Raw genomic sequence first — 18,822 nt, 5'->3', positions numbered from 1 at the left:
AAGAACTGATGAAGATTTGCAATGTTTCCCACAGTCAGAGCAGCAGTGAGGTTTCTTTCCTGTGGGTATCTGCTGGTGTTTCTTGAGGAGTTCTGATCTGGAGAGACTCTTCTCTGCCTCGTCAGCATCATGATGTTGTTGAGGATCCCCAGAGGATCCACGACTGTCCCGTCTCTCTCCTGTGTGAATGACAAAGTCAGACAGATGGTTAAAGGCCCAGAACAGCAGAAATCCACTGTTTATTTGAGGTAAAAGGTGATGCCCAGAGCGTACCCATGAAGTTGTACAACAATTGAAGTCAGTTAAATTATTTGACAATTAAGACAGTCAAGTTAGTAACAATCATATTTTGTCTTGTTTTCACATTAGTAGTAACTAGAAATAAGATATTAAATTTGTTAAAATCCTAAGCAGTGTGCCAGACGACTTTTGGTCTCCAATATAGGCCCCTTTCTGTGTTTGATAAAATTGCGTCACGAGGGCAATGCGCACACAATTTGGTTGCAGAAACTGGTCCCTGCTAATGAGGAAACCACTAGTTATGGATGTAGTATATCTGGTAATTAGGAAACCGCTAGTTATGGATGTAGTATATCTGGTAATGAGGAAACAACTAGTTATGGATGTCGTATATCTGGTAATGAGGAAACCACTAGTTATGGATGTAGTATATCTGCCTGGAGCAAAAATGGTGAGCGAAGATTTTAGTTTTTGAAAATTACAGCAACTCAGCTGACAGCAAAAATAGCCTCCATTTACAGGTTGCTTTCACATTACTTTTGGATTATAATTGTAAGGCTCGCTTGAATCACCTGCTTAATATGTTTGTGTTATTGTCTCAAATCAATTGCTTTATCCTTAAAAAAACACTTCAACCAGTAAAATGCTCTTTGGCTAGCTTTAACATCAGCCTGACAATGAGGGTTTGTACACTAAGTGTTTAACAAATAGGCCCATAGCTTCACCTAACAATAACATAGACCTACTGTAGGACCCATAACTTCACCTTACAACAACATAGACCTAGGACTATATATTTAATATTTCAGGTGAAACAAGGAAACTAAAAATATATTTGTCATGACATTTCATAACCAGATAATTTTGTGAATAATCCCACAAGGCTACTCTGTAATGTGTTGTCATTCTAAATGTCCAGAATAAAGGAAAATAGCTCTGTGTGTTGTAAAATAGCCTATCCATCAAGGAACAATTCTCTACACATTATGAGCTAAGTATCTTTGTGTCCAGACAGACTAACGAGACCCTACAGTAAATCAAGCAGACAATAACACATTATAAACATCAATTTGTTAGAGATTTTGGATCCAACGTGGAGCACGGCATCACGGTCTTTACCTGAGTAATGAATGAAGAAGCACTTTGGTTGTTGTTATGATAGAAATGCATGCATACCAGTGGTTGCATCTCTGTAGGACATGCCAGTAGGTTACAGTAGGTTGTAACTCTCTAGGTCATGCCAATAGGTTACAGTAGGTTGTAACTCTCTAGGTCATGCCAGTAGGTTACAGTAGGTTGTAACTCTCTAGGTCATTCCAGTAGGTTACAGTAGGTTGTACCTCTGTAGGTCATGCCAGTAGGCTACAGTAGGTTGTAACTCTCTAGGTCATGCCAGTAGGTTACAGTAGGTTGTAACTCTCTAGGTCATGCCAGTAGGTTACAGTAGGTTGTATCTCTCTAGGTCATGCCAGTAGGTTACAGTAGGTTGTATCTCTCTAGGACATGCCAGTAGGTTACAGTAGGTTGTATCTCTCTAGGTCATGCCAGTAGGTTACAGTAGGTTGTAACTCTAGGTCATGCCAGTAGGTTACAGTAGGTTGTAACTCTCTAGGTCATGCCAGTAGATTACAGTAGATTGTATCTCTCTAGGTCATGCCAGTAGGTTACAGTAGGTTGTAACTCTCTAGGTCATGCCAGTAGGTTACAGTAGGTTGTATCTCTCTAGGTCATGCCAGTAGGTTACAGCAGGTTGTAACTCTCTAGGTAATGCCAGTAGGTTACAGTAGGTTGTATCCAAGTGGAAACAATTATCAACCCAATGTGGAAAGTGTTGAATTTGGTCAACAACAAAATGAATGGCTTATTTGCTACGTGAGGTTTACTTGATCTAACAGAAGTTTCGTAATGATTAAGTTGTTATGTGGACACGTGACATACCGACAACTTTGATAAAACACTATAGGAGTTGTCTCCAGATCGCTATGCATATTCATGCTAGTAGCTTAGCATCTCTCTCCATTGAATACAGGCGGTTGACGACAACAACCATCATAGAATATAAACAATAGATTACAATAATAAGATGTATCCACCAATCCAAAGACAGGATAGGTGGGAGATAGACAACCCACAGTGCAGCTTTGTGGACAACGACTCCCCTTGTTAGGGCAGAGAGACATCTTGTCAGTATATCCATAATCTTTGGTGAAGCCAACCCAACTCTCACATGGCTCTACTGGGGGTCACGGTGTGTAGTAAAACATCACTACATTAAAATCACCACATGCCGTGGCCCCCAGTCTGCGGTCAGCAGATAGACCCTCCTCAAATATATATGTTAAGTCACTTTTTGGAAACGGAACGGAGAAAACAAGGGGTAGCTTGTTCTCTACGTCGTCTGATTCTAGACATATCAGTCATCATCCCAGGGCCCTCCGTTGAAGAGGTATTGACGAGCCAACTCCGAATATCCAAAGTTAAAAACTAATTGAAGGCGGTACTTACTGGTGTTAATCAGATCTCCTGTCTCCTCCTCTTCATCTTTCAATGTGACAGTAATCTCTCCTTCCTTCTTCACTCCAAAAACAGCATCATCCTCTTCTTCCTCTTGTTTAACTGAAACGTCTTCCTCTTCTTTCACTGTAACAGCCTCACCCTCTACTTCTTGTTTTACTGTAACATCCTCCTCTTCCTTCTCCTCTTTCACGACAATGTTCAGCCCCAGAGCTTCTTTCTCCGTCCAGCAGACCTCCTCTTCTTTAACAGGAGGGGAGTAGTTTAGGGAGCTCATGTTCGGGGATGTTAGCTAGCTAGCTATCATTAGCGACTAGGCTAATGCTAACTTAACCAGCCAGCTACTATAGCTGACTAATACAAAATAACGTAATATTAAATTAAATAGGTTAACAAGTAGATACGACAGAAGTGTGTCTAAAACACAGTAGGTAATATAGACCGAAAGCGTATAAATAGGTTGAATGTTTCGGCTATGTTGGCTAGCAAGCTACCGAGGTGGTTGACGAGCTGTTTATGAAGAACCGTCCACTAGATTATACGTCACGCTGCAGCATCGCCTGAAAGACGCACATCGCCGTCTGCTGACTGGAGGGAAACGCAGTTGAGGATCACATTTTATTTTCAGACTAAGATTATTTTACATGGATTTAATTAACTTTTTTTAAATGTAGTTTATAGCGTATTCGGAAAGTATTCAGACCCCATGACTTTTTCCACATTTTGTCACGTTACAGCATTATTCTAAAATGTATTAAATTGAAAATGTTGCTCATCAATCTACACACGATACCCCATAATGACAAAGCGAAAGCAGATTTTTTGAAATTATCGGAAATTTACTACAAATAAAAAACTAAAATGCCTTATTTACATAAGTATTCAGACCCTTTGCTATGAGACATATTAAGGACATATTCAATCTCTGCCTATCCCAGTCTACTGTCCCCACATGCTTCAAGATGTCCACCATTGTTCCAGTACCCAATATATATATATTTATTATTTAACCTTTATTTAACTAGGCAAGTCAGTTAAGAACAAATTCTTTATTTACAATGACAGCCTACCCTGGCCAAACCCGGACAACACAGAGCCAATTGTGCACTGCCCTATGGGACTCCCAATCATGGCCGGATGTGATTCAGCTTGGATTCGAACCAGGGACTGTAGTGATGAATCTTGCACTGAGATGCAGTGCTGTAAACCGTTGCGCCACTCGGGAGCCCAGAAAGGTAACTGAACTAAGTGACTATCGCCCCGTTGCACTCACTTCCGTCATCATGAAGTGCTTTGAGAGACTAGTCATGGACCATATCACCTCTACCTTCCCTGATACCCTAGACCCACTTCAATAGGTCCACAGTGCTGTTCTACCTGATACCCTAGACCCACTTCAATAGGTCCACAGTGCTGTTCTACCTGATACCCTAGACCCACTTCAATAGGTCCACAGTGATGTTCTACCTGATACCCTAGACCCACTTCAATAGGTCCACAGTGCTAGGATCATATCACCTCTACCTTCCCTGATACCCTAGACCCACTTCAATAGGTCCACAGTGCTAGGATCATATCACCTCTACCTTCCCTGATACCCTAGACCCACTTCAATAGGTCCACAGTGCTAGGATCATATCACCTCTACCTTCCCTGATACCCTAGACCCACTTCAATAGGTCCACAGTGCTAGGATCATATCACCTCTACCTTCCCTGATACCCTAGACCCACTTCAATAGGTCCACAGTGCTAGGATCATATCACCTCTACCTTCCCTGATACCCTAGACCCACTTCAATAGGTCCACAGTGCTAGGATCATATCACCTCTACCTTCCCTGATACCCTAGACCCACTTCAAAAGGTCCACAGTGCTAGGATCATATCACCTCTACCTTCCCTGATACCCTAGACCCACTTCAATAGGTCCACAGTGCTGTTCTACCTGATACCCTAGACCCACTTCAATAGGTCCACAGTGCTGTTCTACCTGATACCCTAGACCCACTTCAATAGGTCCACAGTGCTGTTCTACCTGATACCCTAGACCCACTTCAATAGGTCCACAGTGCTGTTCTACCTGATACCCTAGACCCACTTCAATAGGTCCACAGTGCTGTTCTACCTGATACCCTAGACCCACTCCAATAGGTCCACAGTGCTGTTCTACCTGATACCCTAGACCCACTTCAATAGGTCCACAGTGCTGTTCTACCTGATACCCTAGACCCACTTCAATAGGTCCACAGTGATGTTCTACCTGATACCCTAGACCCACTTCAATAGGTCCACAGTGCTGTTCTACCTGATACCCTAGACCCACTTCAATAGGTCCACAGTGCTGTTCTACCTGATACCCTAGACCCACTTCAATAGGTCCACAGTGCTGTTCTACCTGATACCCTAGACCCACTTCAATAGGTCCACAGTGCTGTTATACCTGATACCCTAGACCCACAATTGTCAGACAGGGCACTTCCTGTATGGAATCTTCTCAGGTTTTGGCCTGCCATATGAATTCTGTTATACTCACAGACACCATTCAAACAGTTTTAGAAACTTTAGAGTGTTTTCTATCCAAATCTACTAATTATATGCATATTCTAGTTTCTGGGCAGGAGTAGTAACCAGATTAAATCGGGTACGTTTTTTATCCGGACGTGAAAATACTGCCACCTATGCCAAATAAGTTTTAAAACAGTTCCATATAGCTTAGAGGCACCTCCCCCCTCAGACAGGGCTTAGACTGTAAAACTATAATTTAGATCTGATGATCGGTGGAACAAGGACATCCTCAGACAGTTTTACAGTCTAAGCCCTGTCTGAGGATGTCCTTGTTCCACCGATCATCAGATCTAAATTATAGTTTCAGTCTAAGCCCTATCATTTTGATCTTATGATCGGTGGGACAAGGACATCCAAGCCGGCCAAACCCTCCCCTATCCCGGACGACGCTGGGCAAATTGTGTGCCGCCTCATGGGTCTCCCGGTTGCGGCCGGCTGCGACACAGTCCGGGATCAAACCCGGATCTGTAGTGCGATGCAGAGCTGCGCCACTCGGGAGGCTGTTGATACCTAGCACTACCTATTACATTTGTTAGCACCACTCGGGAGGCTGTTGATACCTAGCACTACCTATTATACTTGTTAGCACCACACGAGAGCGAAGCTAGCGTGGTTATCCACATGTTTTACCAATAGTATAAATGCCCCGTTACCTGCAAGCTCTTCCTCAACAACAATGCAGTATTCAATATCAAAAGTAAAGAAATGTTTTAAAATGCAGGGAACCAAGACTTAAGATTCTATTTTAACAAATCAAACATAAATCTTATCAAACTCGCGTGGTGCAGTTGAGTTGTGGGTGTCAGAAATAATGTAGCTATTTTTACAGCAGGAATTCTGATAAATAAGTTGTAGCTGTGACGAGGGCTTAACCACTCACTGGCCAATGAAAACATGTTCCCAACCTTTTCATGTGGTTGCATCAAGTTGTTTATTTACGGTGTTTGATGTTGTGTTGTCATAACCTCCGGGAGGAGAGCATGGATGTTTATCCTGGGAGATTCCATGCCAGCGGAGCCTGGAAATATTTGTCAGAACAATCCGAGATATCAAAAATATTTTCAGGCTATTTTCAGGCTAGGCTGCTGTGTGTGTGTGTGTGTAATGTGAAGATAGTCAAGAAGCTCCCGACGAACAGTTCTTGTGCTGACGTTGCTTCCAGAGGCAGTTTGGAACTCGGTAGTGAGTGTTGCAACTGAGGACAGACGATTTTTACATGCTACGCGCTTCAGCACTCAGCGGTCCCGTTCTGTGAGCTTGTGTGGCCTACCACTTCGCGGCTGAGCCATTGTTGCTCTTAGACGTTTCCACTTCACAATAACAGAACTTACAGATGACCAGGGCAGCTCAAGCAGGGCAGAAACTAGATAAACTGACTTGTTGGAAAGGTGGCATCCTATGACTGTGCCACATTGAAAGTCACTGAGCTCTTCAGTAAGGCCATTCTACTGCCAATGTTTGTCTGTGGAGATTGCATGGCTGTGTGCTTGATTTTATACACCTGTCAGCAACGGGTGCGGCTGAATTAGCCGAATGTAAACTTAAGTTAACAAAAAATGTATTGGTTCTGCAATGTTGAAAATCCTATAAGATGTGGAGAACATCAGTTTCAACTTATTTTAGAAGAAATGGGTCATTATTTAAGAAAAGTGCAACGGTGCCAATATGTTTATCTGCAAATGTATCCAATCAAATTAATTTAGCAATATTCAAATCATATATCAAATCCAATTCAAGAGGTTAAGGTTGGAATCAAGAAATGCAAAATTCCATTAATCTATATAACAACTTAATAGACTATCAAATCAAATCTTATGTCACATGCACTGAATACAACAGGTGTAGACCGTCACCTTACAGTGAAATACTTACAAGCCCTAACCAACAATGCAGTTAAATAAATAAATAATAATAACTTTAAAAAATACAAATGAGAAATAACGATAACAAAATAATTAAAGAGCAGCAGTGAAAAATTAAGAGGATCTATAGACTAGAGTCCTGTCCAGGGGAAGTAGGTTCCTGTTACTATGAGCTGTTCTGGATCAGACAAGCCAAGGTTCCTGTTACTATGAGCTGTTCTGGATCAGACAAGCCAAGGCTCCTGTTACTATGAGCTGTTCTGGATCAGACAAGCCAAGGCTCCTGTTACTATGAGCAGTTCTGGATCAGACAAGCCAAGGTTCCTGTTACTATGAGCTGTTCTGGATCAGACAAGCCAAGGTTCCTGTTACTATGAGCTGTTCTGGATCAGACAAGCCAAGGCTCCTGTTACTATGAGCTGTTCTGGATCAGACAAGCCAAGGCTCCTGTTACTATGAGCTGTTCTGGATTAGACAAGCCAAGGTTCCTGTTACTATGAGCTGTTCTGGATCAGACAAGCCAAGGTTCCTGTTACTATGAGCTGTTCTGGATCAGACAAGCCAAGGTTCCTGTTACTATGAGCTGTTCTGGATCAGACAAGCCAAGGCTCCTGTTACTATGAGCTGTTCTGGATCAGACAAGCCAAGGCTCCTGTTACTATGAGCTGTTCTGGATCAGACAAGACAAGGCTCCTGTTACTATGAGCTGTTCTGGATCAGACAAGCCAAGGTTCCTGTTACTATGAGCTGTTCTGGATCAGACAAGCCAAGGTTCCTGTTACTATGAGCTGTTCTGGATCAGACAAGCCAAGGCTCCTGTTACTATGAGCTGTTCTGGATCAGACAAGCCAAGGCTCCTGTTACTATGAGCTGTTCTGGATTAGACAAGCCAAGGTTCCTGTTACTATGAGCTGTTCTGGATCAGACAAGCCAAGGTTCCTGTTACTATGAGCTGTTCTGGATCAGACAAGCCAAGGTTCCTGTTACTATGAGCTGTTCTGGATCAGACAAGCCAAGGCTCCTGTTACTATGAGCTGTTCTGGATCAGACAAGCCAAGGCTCCTGTTACTATGAGCTGTTCTGGATCAGACAAGACAAGGCTTCTGTTACTATGAGCTGTTTTGGATCAGACAAGCCAAGGTTCCTGTTACTATGAGCTGTTCTGGATCAGACAAGCCAAGGCTCCTGCAAGGCTACTTACTTACTATCGTGGAAAATTTAACTTTGTTATGCACCTGCTCTGTATGAGCCTTAAACCTGTACATTTCCTCTGTCTGTTTCTCTCATGTTGGAAGAAACCAGTGTTTCTCCTCTCCTGTTTCTGAGTAACTTGGTCGCGCGGCCAAAGACAAAGGGCCGTCAGAGAGAGACCAGTTTTTGGTCCATCCTGTTCTTTTCGTATCTTTCAAGGGCAAAGCCGTGTGGAGATATGAAGAGAACAGAGGCTAGTTTGAGCAGCAGTGACAATTCTATCAGCAGAAAGGAGCAACAAAACTGGCGTCATCACTTGTTTGTACACTATGTTCCCATCATGATGTCACACACCTGCTAAACTGCCACGTAGACAAAGGTTCTAGAAGCGGAGACCTCTTGTTCGTTGGGCTCTTGGCTGTTGCACCTGTTGTGTGATTGTTAACTGCTCCACAATTGGAATTCTTATCATAAAATAAGGTATTTGAAGAATCTACAGTCTCTCTTTCCCTTTCTGGTTAGAATTTCCATCACATTATTTATATAATAATTAACATTTTCAAAAATCCCAGTCATCAAATGAAAATATAAGGCTTTACACTTGTATCCAATACATCAATGTACTTTTAAATCTCATTTTAGACACATAAAACATACTTTTTTTAAGTAAACCTATTTTGTTGAAGACTTCATATAAACAATATTTCATGTGGTATAAACAAAAACACACATTCTCAGTCAAAAACACAAGTCAGAACACAGTCTTTCTATTCTCTCATGTGATTCCAGGTCCTCTGACTGGGAAAATGTCTTTCCACAATGAGAGCAGTGGTATGCCTTCTCCTCCTGTGTATGTATTCTTTCATGCTTATTCAGATGCCTCAACCGGTTAAATCTCTTTCCACACAGGGAGCAGTGGTAGGTCTTATCCCCTCCTGTGTGTGTCCTCTCATGCCTAGTCAGGCCCTCTAACTTGGTAAAACTCTTTCCACACAGGGAGCATTGGTAGGGCTTTTCTTGTGGGTGTGTCCTCTCATGCTGTTTCAGGTTCACTAAACCCCTAAAATTCTTTCCACATTGGGAACATTGATAAGGCTTCTCTCCCGTATGTATTCTTCCATGTAATTTCATGGACTTTAACAGGGTAAATCTCTTTCCATATATGGTGCATTGGTAAGGCTTCTCTCTTGTGTGTGTCCTCTCATGCTGTTTCAGGCTCATTAAACCCCTAAAACTCTTTCCACAGTGGGAACAGTGATAAGGCTTATCTCCTGTGTGTGTCCTCTCATGCTGTTTCAGGCTCATTAAACCCCTAAAACCCTTTCCACACTGGGAACAGTGATAAGGCTTCTCTCCTGTGTGTGTCCTCTTGTGCCGATTTAGGTTCCCTAACTGGGTAAAATTCTTTCCACAGTGTGAACATTGGAAAGGATTTTCTCCAGTGTGAATTCTCTCGTGTGTTTTCAGGCTCCCTAACCAGGTAAAAGTCATTCCGCATTTGGAGCAATGGTAAGGCTTCTCTCCAGAGTGTATTCTCTTATGTATTAATAGGTACCCTAATTCGTTAAAACTCTTTCCACACTGGGAGCATTGGAAAGGTTTTTCTCCTGTGTGTGTCCTCTCATGCCTATTCAGGTTCCCTAACTTGGTAAAACTCTTTCCACAGTGGGAGCAGTGATGATGTCCTCCTGTTGCTTTGGGCATCTCTGGGCCTGATTCTGCTGATTCCCCTGAAAGACTCTTCCCTGGGTCTGATTCCCCTGAAGGACTCTTCCCGCTGTCAGAGGGAGAGTCTGGTCTCTCTCCTGTCAAAGACCAACAGAGTATCTAGTTACTTAGTTGTCTCCTGTGCTGTACTGTGTGGCCAAACTGGTGAAACATATAAGTCTATGATTGGTTCAGATTGGATCTTGTTTGGGGGAGTTCATTAAAATAATAGCCAGTGTAAAAAACAGTGGTCATCAGATCTAAATTATAGTTTTACAGTCTAAGCCCTGTCTGAGGGGGGAGGTGCCTCTAAGCTATATGGAACTGTTTTAAAACTTATTTGGCATAGGTGGCAGTATTTTCACGTCCGGATAAAAAACGTACCCGATTTAATCTGGTTACATATTCCTAGTCAATCATCAAACATTTCTGTAAAAACCCAATGTGTTTTCTGTTTGCTGCAGCAGTATTCTTAAAATGTATGTGAAATTAGCAGTAAAACATTTATTTTCAAATATTAGTTTGATGAACCCGGCCTACAAGACCCAGTTTCATCACTGCCCTCTCCTGAGACTGAAAGCCCAGAGACTTGCACTTTGCCTGGGGGCTAAAATGAACATTCGAGGCCATTAAGCTACTACTCTCTAGGTCATGCCAGTAGGTTACAGTAGGTTGTATCTCTCTAGGTCATGCCAGTAGGTTACAGTAGGTTGTAACTCTCTAGGTCATGCCAGTAGGTTACAGTAGGTTGTAACTCTCTAGGTCATGCCAGTAGGTTACAGTAGGTTGTAACTCTCTAGGTCATGCCAATAGGTTACAGTAGGTTGTAACTCTCTAGGTCATGCCAGTAGGTTACAGTAGGTTGGAACTCTCTAGGTCATGCCAGTAGGCTACAGTAGGTTGTATCTCTCTAGGTCATGCCAGTAGGCTACAGTAGGTTGTAACTCTCTAGGTCATGCCAGTAGGTTACAGTATGTTGTATCTCTCTAGGTCATGCCAGTAGGCTACAGTAGGTTGTATCTCTCTAGGTCATGCCAGTAGGTTACAGTAGGTTGTATCTCTCTAGGTCATGCCAGTAGGTTACAGTAGGTTGTATCTCTCTAGGTCATGCCAGTAGGCTACAGCAGGTTGTATCTCTCTAGGTCATGCCAGTAGGCTACAGTAGGTTGTATCTCTCTAGGTCATGCCAGTAGGTTACAGTAGGTTGTATCTCTCTAGGTCATGCCAGTAGGCTACAGTAGGTTGTAACTCTCTAGGTCATGCCAGTAGGCTACAGTAGGTTGTAACTCTCTAGGTCATGCCAGTAGGCTACAGTAGGTTGTAACTCTCTAGGTCATGCCAGTAGGTTAAAGTAGGTTGTATCTCTCTAGGTCATGCCAGTAGGCTACAGTAGGTTGTAACTCTCTAGGTCATGCCAGTAGGTTACAGTAGGTTGTATCTCTCTAGGTCATGCCAGTAGGTTACAGTAGGTTGTAACTCTCTAGGTCATGCCAGTAGGTTACAGTAGGTTGTAACTCTCTAGGTCATGCCAGTAGGTTACAGTAGGTTGTATCTCTCTAGGTCATGCCAGTAGGTTACAGTAGGTTGTAACTCTCTAGGTCATGCCAGTAGGTTACAGTAGGTTGTATCTCTCTAGGTCATGCCAGTAGGTTACAGTAGGTTGTATCTCTCTAGGTCATGCCAGTAGGTTACAGTAGGTTGTATCTCTCTAGGTCATGACAGTAGGTTACAGTAGGTTGTTACTCTCTAGGTCATGCCAGTAGGTTACAGTAGGTTGTAACTCTCTAGGTCATGCCAGTAGGCTACAGTAGGTTGTATCTCTCTAGGTCATGCCAGTAGGCTACAGTAGGTTGTATCTCTCTAGGTCATGCCAGTAGGTTACAGTAGGTTGTAACTCTCTAGGTCATGCCAGTAGGTTACAGTAGGTTGTATCTCTCTAGGTCATTCCAGTAGGTTACAGTTGGTTGTAACTCTCTAGGTCATGCCAGTAGGTTACAGTAGGTTGTATCTCTCTAGGTCATGCCAGTAGGTTACAGTAGGTTGTAACTCTCTAGGTCATGCCAGTAGGTTACAGTAGGTTGTATCTCTCTAGGTCATGCCAGTAGGCTACAGTAGGTTGTATCTCTCTAGGTCATGCCAGTAGGCTACAGTTGGTTGTATCCAAATGAAAACAATTATGAACCCAATGTGGAAAGTGTTGAATTTGGTCAACAACAAAATGAATGGCTTATTTGCTACATGAGGTTTACTTGATCTAACAGAAGTTTCGTAATGATTAAGTTATGTGGACACGTGACATACCGACAACTTTGATAAAACACTATAGGATTTGTCTCCATATCGCTATGCATATTCATGCTAGTAGCTTAGCATCTCTCTCCATTGAATACAGGCGGTTGACGTCAACAACCCTCATAGAATATAAACAATAGATTACAATAATAAGATAAATGCTCTCTTAGGTTTTGAAGATTTAGTTTGCCAAGTTCACCCTCCCAGGGAGTAACCGTGAGAGCCCCGTGTCTGTACGGGCCCTGCAGGAGTCCCATTGCCTGTGGCCTCAGCGGGTGTTGGATTGGCCTGGCCCCCAGGGGGATGGGGACATGCCTGGCTCTACAGTCTGCATGCCCAAACTACGGCCTGCTTTCCCCGACCAGAGTCCCCTTTCAATGAAGTAAGATACCTGTCTGTCTGTTCCGCTGGGATAATTGGACCCGTGTGGCTCAGTTGGTAGAGCATGGTGTTTGCAACGCCAGGGTTGTGGGTTCGATTCCCACGGGGGACCAGTACAAAAAATGAAATGTATGCATTCACTACTGTAAGTCGCTCTGGATAAGAGCGTCTGCTAAATGACTAAAATGTAATGTAAATGTAAGATGTATCCACCAATCCAAAGACAGGATAGGTGGGAGATAGACAACCCACAGTGCAGCTTTGTGGACAACGACTCCCCTTGTTAGGACAGAGAGACATCTTGTCAGTATATCCATAATCTTTGGTGTAGCCAACCAACTCTCACATGGCTCTATTGGGGGTCACGGTGTGTAGTAAAACATCACTACATTAAAATCACTACATGCCGTGGCCCCCCCAGTCTGCGGTCAGCAGATAGACCCTTCTCAAATATATATGTTAAGTCACTTTTTGGAAACGGAACGGAGAAAACAAGGGATAGCTTGTTCTCTACGTCGTCTGATTCTAGACATATCAGTCATCATCCCAGGACCCTCCGTTGAAGAGGTATTGACGAGCCAACTCCGAATATCCAAAGTTAAAAACTAATTGAAGGTGGTACTTACTGGTGTTACTCAGATCTCCTGTCTCCTCCTCTTCATCTTTCAATGTGACAGTAATCTCTCCTTCCTTCTTCACTCCAAAAACAGCATCATCCTCTTCTTCCTCTTGTTTAACTGAAACGTCTTTCTCTTCATCTTTCACTGTAACAGCCTCACCCTCTACTTCTTGTTTTACTGTAACATCCTCCTCTTCCTTCTCCTCTTTCACGACAATGTTCAGCCCCAGAGCTTCTTTCTCCGTCCAGCAGACCTCCTCTTCTTTAACAGGAGGGGAGTAGTTTAGGGAGCTCATGTTCGGGGATGTTAGCTAGCTAGCTATCATTAGCGACTAGGCTAATGCTAACTTAACCAGCCAGCTACTATAGCTGACTAATACAAAATAACGTAATATTAAATTAAATAGGTTAACAAGAAGATACGACAGAAGTGTGTCTAAAACACAGTAGGTAATATAGACCGAAAGCGTATAAATAGCTTGAATCTTCCGGCTATGTTGGCTAGCAAGCTACCGAGGTGGTTGACGAGCTGTTTATGAAGAACCGTCCACTAGATTATACGTCACGCTGCAGCATCGCCTGAAAGACGCACATCGCCGTCTGCTGACTGGAGGGAAACGCAGTTGAGGATCACATTTTATTTTCAGACAAAGATTATTTTACATGGTTTTAATTAAATAATACTATTATATTGAGACATACAAAGACAGGAATGTGGTGATTTATTAGTGAGAATAAAACATGTTTACTACAGCACATTTAAGGCAGTTTCATTCAGTCAAACATCATCTAAATAAGTAGCCAGCTACTGTTGGTCTATACTGCTGCTACATGGTGTAGCAATACATCATGTAGATGTATATAATGAACAGACTAGGTCTATACTGCTCCTACATGGTGTAACAATACATCATGTAGATGTATATAATGAACAGACTAGGTCTATACTGCTCCTACATGGTGTAACAATACATCATGTAGATGTATATAATGAACAGACTAGGTCTATACTGCTCCTACATGGTGTAACAATACATCATGTAGATGTATATAATGAACAGACTAGGTCTATACTGCTCCCACATGGTGTAAGAATACATCATGTAGATGTATATTACCGTTCAAAAGTTTGGGGTCACTTAGAAATGTCCTGTTTTTTGAAAGGAAAGCAAATTATTTGTAAACAGTGTGCTGGCTTTCTCGTTCTTTAATAACAAAGCTTTTGTAAACAGTGTTTTTCTATGCAGCAATTCAACCATGAAGGCCGGATTCCCTCAGTCTCTGAACAGTTGATGTTGAGATGTTTCTGTTACTTGAACTCTGTGAAGCATTTATTTGGGCTACAATCTGAGGTGCAGTTAACGTATCTTCTGCAGCAGAGGTAACTCTGGGTCTTCCTTCCCTGTGGCAATCTTCATGAGAGCCACCCATACCTTCTCACAACACAACTGATTGGCTCAAACGCATTAAGAAGGAAAAAAATTCCACAAATTAACATTTCACTAGGCACACCTGTTAATTGAAATTAATTCCAGGTGACTACTTCATGAAGCTGGTTAAGAGAATGCCAGAGTGTGCAAAGCTGTCATCAAGGCAAAGGGTGAAATATCTTTTGATTTGTTTAACCATTTTTTGGCTACTACATGATTCCATATGGTTTATTTCATAGTTTTGATGTCTTCATTATTATTCTACAATGTAGAAAATAGTAAAAATAAAAACCCTTGAATGAGTAGGTGTGTCCAAACTTTTGACTGGTACTGTATGTAAATGTGATATTTCACTTGTTGTTTTTGTTACATTTGAAACATTTATAAAAACCTGTTTTTGCTTTGTCATTATGGGGTATTGTGATGTCATTCTGGGGTATTGTGATGTCATTATGGGCTATTGGGATGTCATTATGGGATATTGTGATGTCATTATGGGATATTGTGTGTAGATTGAGGGTAAAATATTGATTTAATTCATTTTCGAATAACAGAGCAAAATGTGGAAAAAGTGAAGGGGTCTGAATACTTGCCGACAGCACTGTATATATAGGGGCAGTACTTAGTGACATCACTTCCTGAAACAGGAGGTACAAATATATAACATAGGTTCACAATATCAACATTCAAGGTATCAAAATATATGACCAAGCTGGAAGTGTAAACGCCAGCCCAGCCACAATCCTAGAGGTTCACTGATGATTAACCTCCTCCTTCACATCTGACTCCTGATGATCAACCTCCTCCTTCACATCTGACTCCTGATGATCAACCTCCTCCTTCACATCTGACTCCTGATGATAAACCTCCTCCTTCACATCTGACTCCTGATGATCAACCTCCTCCTTCACATCTGACTCCTGATGATCAACCTCCTCCTTCACATCTGACTCCTGATGGTCAACCTCCTCCTTCACATCTGACACCTGATGATCAACCTCCTCCTTTACATCTGACTCCTGATGATCAACCTCCTCCATCACATCTGACTCCTGATGATCATCCTCCTCCTTCACATCTGACTCCTGATGATCAACCTCCTCCTTCACATCTGACTCCTGATGATCAACCTCCTCCTTCACATCTGACTCCTGATCATCAACCTCCTCCTTCACATCTGACTCCTGATGATCAACCTCCTCCTTCACATCTGACTCCTGATGATCAACCTCCTCCTTCACATCTGACTCCTGATGATCAACCTCCTCCTTCACATCTGACTCCTGATGATCAACCTCCTCCTTCACATCTGACTCCTGATGATCAACCTCCTCCTTCACATCTGACTCCTGATGATCAACCTCCTCCTTCACATCTCACTCCTGATGATCAACCTCCTCCTTCACATCTGACTCCTGATGATCAACCTCCTCCTTCACATCTGACTCCTGATGATCAACCTCCTCCTTCACATCTGACTCCTGATCATCAACCTCCTCCTTCACATCTGACTCCTGATGATCAACCTCCTCCTTCACATCTGACTCCTGATGATCAACCTCCTCCTTCACATCTGACTCCTGATAATCAACCTCCTCCTTCACATCTGACTCCTGATGATCAACCTCCTCCTTCACATCTGACTCCTGATGATCAACCTCCTCCTTCACATCTGACTCCAGTGATCAATCCAGAGCATCTTCAATTTTTGGGGGAATCCCGATCGATGGAGGACGTCATCCAATAGGCCGTCATCACCACCACCGCCCACAAGTTAATTGTCATTCAGGTTATCAATAGGAAGAGCATTAGCAATATGTCCTGTCTGGTAACTTGTCTCGTTCAATGGATTTACATTGGCAGGTGCACAGGGAGAAACCCCATTAAAACACTTTTGGAAGTCTTTATCAAAGTCTGTGGCCTGTGATGTTGGGACAGATGATAGTCCCTTATTATACAAGAGACAAAATCCCCTAATTCTACAGCACAACGGCAGAGTCATGTCTGTCAGAAGTACAGTTATACAATGTAAATGTACTTTTAATCCGTCTGTCTGCATATTTCAAGACATGGCATATGAGGGTGCAGTGAGATACCCGATGGTTGGACGATACTTTTCTCGTCAATCATCTTAAAAATTATACTTAATTAAAACCTGGAACTCAACCAATCCTCTGTTGTTAATTCAAAAGAAAGGTAAAATGCTTTATTATCTAAAAGTTGGAAGTGAGAGAAATTAAATGGTGCTTATGCGGGCGCTGGAGATGGAGGTGTGTTCTAGTGAGTCTGGGCAGGTGTGATGTAGTTAATGGAGATGGAGGTGTGTTCTAGTGGATCTGGGCAGGTGTGATGTAGTTAATGGAGATGGAGGTGTGTTCTAGTGAGTCTGGGCAGGTGTGATGTAGTTAATGGAGATGGAGGTGTGTTCTAGTGGGTCTGGGCAGGTGTGATGTAGTTAATGGAGATGGAGGTGTGTTCTAGTGGGTCTGGACAGGTGTGATGTAGTTAATGGAGATGGAGGTGTGTTCTAGTGGGTCTGGACAGGTGTGATGTAGTTAATGGAGATGGAGGTGTATTCTAGTGGGTCTGGGCAGGTGTGATGTAGTTAATGGAGATGGAAATGTGTTTAAGGTTTGCAAGCTTGAGCTAGATATCGACCTAGTGTGACCTTCCTGGTCCCTCAAGTCAGTGAGTCAACACAGGAAGGAGCAATGGATGGATAGTTAATTTATTTCCAAAGCTGAAATGATGGGACACACACAGTATGGATGAATGATCAGTAGTGATGGGATATAAATAGCACTCCCACAGCAATTCTCCATAAATCTGCCCTATAATATACTAACAAAAAACAATCAAATGTCTGTCAAAGTTATTGTGATCGTATAGTGGATTTAACAATTCCTAATAATTCCTAATTTACTATAATAAAATAAATACATTGTTTCCATGTGTAATCTCATATTCACAACATCAGAATAAACTGTCATCCATTTTAGTATCAAAATATATCAAATTAACCTGAAATATTACTCAATGTCCCCCTCTGGTGGTGAAGAAGTATAATCCACCTAAACTAACAGAACCGGGCTGATAAACTGGCTGGTGTTCATGAGTTCATAAAACACATACTTTATACATGTCATAAATTACCTGCATTGATGAGACACACAGTGTGGATGAATGATCAGGATATAAATAGCACTCCTATAGAAGATGCAGTGGGGATGAATGATCAGGATATAAATAGCACTCCTAAAGAAGATGCAGTGTGGATGAATGATCAGGATATAAATAGCACTCCTATAGAAGATGCAGTGAGGATGAATGATCAGGATATAAATAGCACTCCTATAGAAGATGCAGTGTGGATGAACGATCAGGATATAAATAGCACTCCTATAGAAGATGCAGTGGGGATGAATGATCAGGATATAAATAGCACTCCTATAGAAGATGCAGTGTGGATGAATGATCAGGATATAAATAGCACTCCTATAGAAGATGCAGTGTGGATGAATGATCAGGATATAAATAGCACTCCTATAGAAGATGCAGTGAGGATGAATGATCAGGATATAAATAGCACTCCTATAGAAGATGCAGTGTGGATGAATGATCAGGATATAAATAGCACTCCTATAGAAGATGCAGTGTGGATGAATGATCATGATATAAATAGCACTCCTATAGAAGATGCAGTGAGGATGAATGATCAGGATATAAATAGCACTCCTATAGAAGATGCAGTGTGGATGAATGATCATGATATAAATAGCACTCCTATAGAAGATGCAGTGAGGATGAATGATCAGGATATAAATAGCACTCCTATAGAAGATGCAGTGTGGATGAATGATCAGGATATAAATAGCACTCCTATAGAAGATGCAGTGTGGATGAATGATCAGGATATAAATAGCACTCCTATAGAAGATGCAGTGTGGATGAATGATCAGGATATAAATAGCACTCCTATAGAAGATGCAGTGTGGATGAATGATCAGGATATAAATAGCA

General features: G+C 42.2%; 1 protein-coding gene across 1 annotated transcript in view; it reads left to right on the top strand.

Moving 5' to 3' along the window:
- Positions 1–9,535: 9,535 nt before the first annotated feature.
- Positions 9,536–18,822, top strand: part of LOC115186519 (gastrula zinc finger protein XlCGF17.1-like) — a gene marked incomplete at its 3' end in the record, with an annotated part of 41,041 nt that continues 31,754 nt past the window's right edge. The window contains exons 1-4 of the mRNA XM_029746137.1: positions 9,536–9,546; positions 9,841–9,882; positions 10,040–10,122; positions 12,580–12,754. Coding sequence (XP_029601997.1) covers positions 9,536–9,546; positions 9,841–9,882; positions 10,040–10,122; positions 12,580–12,754 — 311 coding nt within the window. The remainder of the gene's footprint in view (positions 9,547–9,840; positions 9,883–10,039; positions 10,123–12,579; positions 12,755–18,822) is intronic.

Source organism: Salmo trutta, unplaced genomic scaffold (genome assembly GCF_901001165.1).
Source record: "Salmo trutta unplaced genomic scaffold, fSalTru1.1, whole genome shotgun sequence".
Lineage (NCBI taxonomy): Eukaryota > Metazoa > Chordata > Actinopteri > Salmoniformes > Salmonidae > Salmo > Salmo trutta.
This window is presented reverse-complemented; position numbering and strand designations above follow the sequence as displayed.